Source organism: Toxotes jaculatrix, chromosome 13 (genome assembly GCF_017976425.1).
Source record: "Toxotes jaculatrix isolate fToxJac2 chromosome 13, fToxJac2.pri, whole genome shotgun sequence".
Lineage (NCBI taxonomy): Eukaryota > Metazoa > Chordata > Actinopteri > Toxotidae > Toxotes > Toxotes jaculatrix.
Window position 1 is genome coordinate 26,132,930 of NC_054406.1, and position 7,769 is coordinate 26,140,698.

General features: G+C 43.6%; 2 protein-coding genes across 2 annotated transcripts; both read right to left on the reverse strand.

Moving 5' to 3' along the window:
* Nucleotides 1-796: 796 nt before the first annotated feature.
* Nucleotides 797-4,055, reverse strand: LOC121191522 (stonustoxin subunit alpha-like). The gene is made up of 4 exons (XM_041052687.1): nt 4,049-4,055; nt 2,581-2,587; nt 1,708-1,754; nt 797-1,579 (listed from the first exon to the last, which is right to left on the reverse strand). The coding sequence occupies exons 1-4, from the start codon at nt 4,053-4,055 to the stop codon at nt 1,026-1,028; spliced, it is 615 nt and encodes a 204-aa protein (XP_040908621.1). The 3' UTR covers nt 797-1,025.
* Nucleotides 4,056-4,264: 209 nt separating this feature from the next.
* Nucleotides 4,265-6,034, reverse strand: LOC121191855 (protein NLRC3-like; the record flags this gene model as incomplete). The annotated part of the gene is made up of 1 exon (XM_041053308.1): nt 4,265-6,034. A coding segment is annotated over one exon (1,770 nt), but the record flags the coding sequence as incomplete, so codon positions are not given.
* Nucleotides 6,035-7,769: the final 1,735 nt, after the last annotated feature.

Genomic DNA, 7,769 nt, shown 5'->3' on the forward strand with positions numbered 1-7,769 from the left:
TCTGAATTTAATGAGTTCTCTTACTGTTTTATACTTGAACTGTAAAGTGAGTAGTCGTCTACCTCAAGTTACACAATGCACCACAGAGAAATGTGTCAGTTTTTTATACATTTGCAGACATTTTATTATGCAGTAATGTGTTGTTTACAGTGTTTTGTACAACTTCTGATTTTTTTTTCGTTGGCATCATTTGCTGCCTGTGTGCTGTTAAATTTTACAGTTTTAAGACAGCAGTTATTTCAAAGTGTCATGTATTGAATTTTTTAAAATGTATTTGCACAAATAATATCCAGTGGTCACACTGACAAGTGTCCAACAGGACTCACACTGATTATTAGGATCAATATGTACCAACAGGATGAACACCAGGTATACACTGTAAAAATGACAGATGAAGTTGAAAAACTTCACAGCTTCTTGTTTTAGTCAAATTTCAGCTGCTGGTTTTCACTCTCATCTTTTCTGAGTCTTTTTTTAAAGTTAACTTTTAAAATTCATAGCATCGAGGCTCAAACTCTTCAGTCAGGAGCTTTCTAACTCTGTGAACCTCTGAAAGACAGTTTGACAAGTTTCTATCTTTGTTTTTTCTCAGATCTTTCAGATAAACTGTGGCAGCATTTTAGTTTGAACTGAATCAGCTCAGTTGTCCCAAGAAAGACAAAACACTGATGTTCACAATTATGCTTTTAATGTGAAAGGACAAGGTCATGATTAGAATCTTAAAAAGTAAAATTCAGCAACATTTTTCTCCTGTAAGAATCGTAGCTTCCATCTTTAAAGGACTGGAAGAGGAAGAAGTTTACAAGGAATCATTTAGAAGAGTTTAACAAATAAACTGCTTTAATACATGAATCTGAAAAGGTGTGTGTGAGTGAAAGAGACAGACATGTACAGACTGAACTATCTGTTCAACAGTGAAAGAGCTTCTCTAACACAGTCCTTCTCAAATAGTGGGGCGCACCCAGGGGTCACGTGTGGGGTAACAGATAATAATTGAGAAGCACTACTCAGGAGGAGACTCTCTGCTAAACTTTGCACAGAGACACTGAGGAACCAGACCACCAGAACCTGAACCCAGGATACAGAGGTTCAGTGAATGTGGTGTTGAAGGTGTAGAGGTGGATCAGAGAGTCAGAGGAGACTCTGTAGAAGGACAGAGAGCCAGCAGGACAGTCCACATACACTGCTACTCTGTCAGAGACAGAGGAAGATGATGAAGAGGAGAAGGAGGAGTAGGAGACAGGTGTCTTTTTGTTATTGTGCCAAACAGAGTAACCACCATCAGAGCAGCTCAGACTCCAGGACTGATCGTTCCATCCAAACAAACAGTTTTCTCTGTCTCCTTTCCTTCTGATTCCTCTGTAACTCACTGATATATAAACCCTTCCTCTCCACTCGACCTCCCAGTAACAGCGACCAGTCAGACCATTACTACACAGCAGCTGAGGACACTGGTCAAATCTGTCTGGATGATCAGGATATGATTGATCTTCCTCCACACGTGTCATCTTCCTGTTGTTGTCAGACAGTTTGATCTCTCTGTTTACTGTGTTTGTGTCGATGGTGAGTTCACAGAAATCTGATGGAGAGAAGAAGACACAACACAGCTGCAGTTATTGATCTATCACCTGATCATTGATTGACACTTTGAAGATGGTTGAATGTGAGCTGCTTTGTTTTCAGGAATCAAATGAAAACCACACTTACACTTCCTCAGACCTGGTCTCAACCATCGGACTCCACCAGGCTCCACCCTGAAAGGAGGAGGGGGGTCAGACCAGCACGTTCCCTTTCAGCATGCAAACATGGACATAACATGGCTCTCATACACAGATGCTTTGATTATTCTGTTCATTCAGCAAAGAGACAAAGGACCTGGAGTCCTTATCTTGGAATTATAAGGAGCAGGGAGGTGATATGGAGGAAATATTTCATCATTTGTCTTCTCCATTTGATATCACTTTTGGTGTCAGACACAACAAAAGATCTCAGAATGACAAGATCAGGATCTCAGATAGGTTCAGTTGATTATTGATCATGGATATTTTAGAAGACAGAGACATGATCAGAGACCTGATTTCATTTCCTCCTTGGTTTGAGACACTGGCAGATGAATGTCTCTGAGCAGTGTAGATGGTCTTATTATTGTTGGGATGTTATTATTAGTGTGTCAGCACTGAACAGGTATCTAAAGTCTTTGGGGTTGTTGTGGTGAAAGCACTCTGAGTGCTCAAAGTGGCTCTGTTGGTTCAGGAGCAGTTCAACCAGCTGCAGCTCAAATGTTTCCACGCTGGCTTTGTGCTGATGCAGCATGAAATCCAGTCTGAGAAAGTCCTGCTCAGGTCACAGAAAACAGCTGACCACAGCTGATTTAATGATTGTCACATATTTTCTCTTAAATATGAAACAGTGAGTCATGATGAGATACTGAAGTCAGAATTAGAGAAAACCCCTCTTTGTGTTGTTGTTGAATTCAAAGCACTTCTGTAGAGATCTGTCATCAGCTGTGACACACTAAATGTTTCCAGCTCTTCCTCCTCTATCACACACTGTCTGTGGCTGCAGCAGGCCTCTCCATACCTGAGGGTGTCCAGTCTCCAGTGTGGATCCTTCAGTCCAGCAGACAGCAGCTTCACTCCTGAGTCTCCTGGATGATTGTAGCTCAGGTCCAGCTCTCTCAGATGGGAGGGGTTGGAGCTCAGAGCTGAGGCCAGAGAAGCACAGCCGTCCTCTGTGATCAGACATCCTGACAGCCTGCAGACACACACATCACACCGGAACCCTCTGTCAACACCTGCTGCTCTGTTTTGTTGTTCTTTTTCTGTTCATATTTTTGTTTTTGGTTCTGGTCCATTAAAAGATAAGAGAAAAGGATGAATAACTTTTGTGTAAGTCTAAAAAGTTCTGCTAAACTTTAGTAAACTTTACTTTGAACAATCCTACAGAAGTTGGCTGTTTATCCACTGATGTAAATCAGATATGAGCAAATCATCAGCTAAACAGGTTGATGGATCCTGACCTGAGAGTCTCCAGGGTACAGTGTGGACTCTTCAGTCCAGCAGACAGAAGCTTCACCCCTGAATCCTGCAGGTCATTGTTACTCAGGTCCAGGTGTCTCAGACTAGAGGACTGGGAGCTGAGAACTGAGGACAGAGCTTCACAGCTTCTCTCTGAGAGGTTACAGCTGCTCAGTCTGAAGAGGAAACAATGAAGAAAAAGTCAAATAACATTTGTGTTGAAAGGACAATCAAAGGAACAAAACTCTCAGTTTGTTCTGCAGCTCACAGCAAACTAACAGACCTGCATTTGAAAACTGGGCCAAACATCAAACACAGATTTGTTGAGTGAAGCAGAAATATCAGCTCTTTATCCACCTGCTAACCAATGAGGAGTTTCTACATTGATGATCATCTTAAATTGGCTCTGATTCAAATCCTTTCTGTTTTATTCTAAAACAGAGACACAAGTTGAAGATATGACAGTTAAATATGACACAATCAGTAATAAACAGACAAGTACAGTCAAGGCCGTAAGTATTTGGACAGTTAGACTTGTTATGTTCTTCAGGCTCTCAGCACATTCCCTTTAAAATATAATAATGGATACTACAGTCAATGACTGCAAAGGGTTTGACACTAAATATTAAATCTGATGAGTTTGTTTCACAAGTGGCACAGTGGTGCAGTGCTTAGCACAGCAAGAGGGTTCCAGGTTTGAACCCCGGTCTGGGCTGCATGTTCTCCTTGTGCCTGTGTCGGTACTCTGGCTTCCTCCCACAATACCAAAAACATGCATGGGTTAGGTTAATTGGCTACTCTAAATTGCCCGTAGGTGTGAGTGTGTACGTGTGTGGTTGTCTGTCAGTGTGTGTGTCAGCCCTGTGATTGACTGGCGACCAGTCCAGGGTGTACCCCGCCTCTCGCTCATAGTCAGCTGGGATACGCTCCAGCTCCAGCGCGACCCTGGCAATGAATGAATGAGTTTGTTTGACTTCATGTGTATTTGTCCAGTTACTTTTCAACCACTAAAAGAGCTGAATCTCCCACACAGTTCATTCTATACTGATGTCAACCTGCTCAAATCAAAGCTGAGACTGGGCTCTTTAATGTAGGGTCCATTATTTTAATTCAGGTTCAATGTGATGAAGCTCAGAGCTCAGAGATGATGATCAGGAATTAAAGAAGAGAGGAATTTATTTTCCTTCCTGCTGAATAAAATAGCAGAGTCTTTATATAATGATGAATAAATCCAACTATTTATACACTTACAGAGCTTTGTTAGAGGCTTTGACAACTGGCAGCAGCTTCAGAAGAGCCTCCTCTGAAGCAGAGTATTTCTTCAGGTCAAACACGTCCAGATCTTTCTCTGATGACAGTAAGATGAAGACCAGAGCTGACCATTGAGCAGGAGACAGTTCATCTGTGGAGAGACGTCCTGAACTCAGGGACTGTTGGATCTGCTCCACTAGAGAATGATCATTCAGTTCATTCAGACAGTGGAACAGGTTGATGCTTTGCTCTGCAGAGGGAGTCTCTTCAATCTTCTTCTTGATGTACTGGACTGTTTCCTGATTGGTCTGTGAGTCACTTCCTGTCTGTGTCAGCAGACCTCGTAGGAGACTCTGACTGATCTGCAGTGAAAGACCCAGGAGGAAGCGGAGGAACAAGTCCAGGTGTCCATTTGGACTCTGTAAAGCCTTGTCCACAGCCCTCTGGTAGAAGGCTGCAAATTTACCTGTTATTTTGAGTCTTTGAGAAGATGATTTCTTTTTTAACAGCAGATTGACTCCAGAGTTGATGAAGGTCTGATGGACATAAAGAGCAGCCAGAAACTCCTGAAGACTCAGATGGACGAAGCAGAACACCTTGTCCTGGTACAGTCCTCTCTCCTCTTTAAAGACCTGTGTGAACACTCCTGAGTACACTGAGGCTGCTCTGATATCGATGCCACACTCTGTCAGGTCTGATTCATAGAAGATCAGGTTTCCTTTCTGCAGCTGCTCAAAAGCCAGTTTTCCCAGAGACCCAATCATCTTCCTGGTCCCTGGACTCCAGTGTGGATCTGTCTCAGCTCTTCCATCATACTTAACATTCTTCAGTTTGGACTGAACCACCAGGAAGTGGATGTACATCTCAGTCAGGGTCTTGGGCAGCCCTACTCCCTCTCTGGTTTTCAACACATCCTCCAGAACTGTAGCAGTGATCCAGCAGAAGACCGGGATGTGGCACATGATGTGGAGGCTTCGTGAAGTCTTGATGTGGGAGATGATCCTTCTGACCTGCTCCTCATCTCTGAACCTCTTCCTGAAGTACTCCTCCTTCTGTTGGTCAGTGAACCCTCTGACCTCTGTCACCATGTCAACACACTCAGGAGGGATCTGATTGGCTGCTGCAGGTCGTGTGGTTATCCAGAGATGAGCAGAGGGAAGCAGTTTCCCCCTGATGAGGTTTGTCAGCAGCACATCCACTGAGGTGGACTCTGTAACATCAGTCAGGATCTCAGTGTTGTGGAAGTCCAGAGGAAGTCGACACTCATCCAGACCGTCAAAGATGAACAGAACCTGGACCTCTTCAAACCTGCAGAGTCCTGCTTCTTTGGTTTCAGTAAAGAAGTGATGAACAAGTTCCACCAAGCTGAACTTTTTCTCTTTCAGCACATTCAGCTCTCTGAACGTGAATGGAAATGTGAAGTGTATGTCCTGGTTGGCTTTGTCTTCAGCCCAGTCCAGAGTCAACTTCTGTGTTAAGACTGTTTTCCCAATGCCAGCCACTCCCTTTGTCACCACTGTTCTGATTGGTCCATCTCTTCCAGGTGAGGCTTTAAAGATGTCTTCTTGTCTGATGCTTGTTTCTGGTCTGGCTGGTTTCCTGGATGCTGTTTCAATCTGTCTGACCTCATGTTCCTCATTGACCTCTCCAGTCCCTCCCTCTGTGATGTAGAGCTCTGTGTAGATCTGATTCAGAAGGGTTGGGTTTCCTGCTTTAGAGATCCCCTCAAACACACACTGGAACTTCTTCTTCAGAGTAGATTTAAGTTTATGTTGACAAACTGCAGCATCATGTCCTGAATGAACAAACAAGAATCAACATCAATGACTGATTCATAAAGAAAACATGACATGTTCATCCCCCTAAAGAACACACATGAACATATTTCCCTTCATGTCTTGAGACGATAGTAAATGTCCCATTTGTCCATCATGTTGAATCTTTAGAGAAATCCTCTTACTGCTGTGCAGACAGTCAGCCAGCTCCTCCTGCTTCATTCTCCTCAGGGCGTTTACTGTGATCTTCACAAAAGCCTCTCTGCTGCTCCTCCTCTGCTCTTCATCCTCAGCGTCCAACACCTCCTCATCCTCCCTCTGACTCTCTGAGCATTGTGGGTAATCTGGACTCACAACCTTCTGGATCTTCTTCAGCTCCTTCTTCATAAAAGTGACAATGTTCTCCTCCAGCAGCTGGAACAGAAAACTATATGAATGACACAATCAAAGTAAAACCATGGAGCCAAACATCAGATCCATGTTGGACACACTGACAATCCACTGCTCTAAAAAGTGCAGCATGGAGATTATTGTCAACACAACAGATGTCAAAGTAGTTGTTGTCCATGTACAGACCATAAATATGGAGTCCAGGTGTGTTTGATGCTGCTGGGCAGACGGAGCACTGGGAACCTCTGAGCTCTCCTGGTCCACTCTGTGGAGGAATCATGAAGAATTAGCTCACATTATGTTTGCAGCATCTGTGAGCGTTTTATGCTTTGTACACAAACAACAACTGCTTTTATGTTCAGTGGTGACTGTCCTGATTAAAGCAAACACTACTGTGCTGTGGCATTCTCAATGAGAGGAAACAAGCTATCAGTTCTGTACCTCATGACCTAGAGTCATCACAACAAGTCCACCTTTTAAATGATGAGTTTTAAGGACTCACACTGGGTTTGACAGAGGTCTCACCTCTGCTACAGGACACTAACGCAAACACTGGAACTGGATAGGTGCTGAGTTACAGGGAGTTTTAGTTCTGATCTAAATGACACATATAAGAACAGAAGAAGTGTTTTTCTTGAAAAGAGAAACATCAACTTTGCCACTAAAGCCTGTGTTTCAGCCTGATCATGTTCATATACTGTGTCATTCATGAAGCCTGGAGACAAAACACAATCACTTCATCTTTCATAGAAGACCAGTTATACAGGACAGCTGTCTGATACATTTTAAACTCAACTGCAGCTCACTTCTTTGCAGCAGAGGGAGGCTGTCCTTTGAAATTAATGAGGTGATCCTTTGACCGGTCACTCTTCATGGACACACAGCTGGGCTCAGGTACAGGGATGTCTTGTCTCTGATGGATCCTGGTGGACACAGAAATTAAGACCATCACGGACATGGGGACAGGGACAACATATCTATTATTCATACAGTGTTCTCATAGTAAAGAAGAAAACATGTAGTCAGTTGCAGCTCACTTCTTTGCAGCAGAGGGAGGCTGTCCTTTGAAATTCATGGGGTGACCCTTTGACCTGTCACTCTTCAGGGACACACAGCTGGGCTCAGGTCCATGTTCAGGTCTAGGTCCAGCAGAGTCTGGTGTGTGCTGCTGCTCTGGCCTTCAACACAACACACACAGAGCTTTGAGTGTGAATAATGATGGTGCAGTGATGTGAGTGTTGAGCTCTGACATGGAGAAGAGTCATGGACAGTTAGAGATCCTCATCTCACCTCTGAGCTTTGGTCTGGATCTCATGGTCCCCACACAGACTGCTTT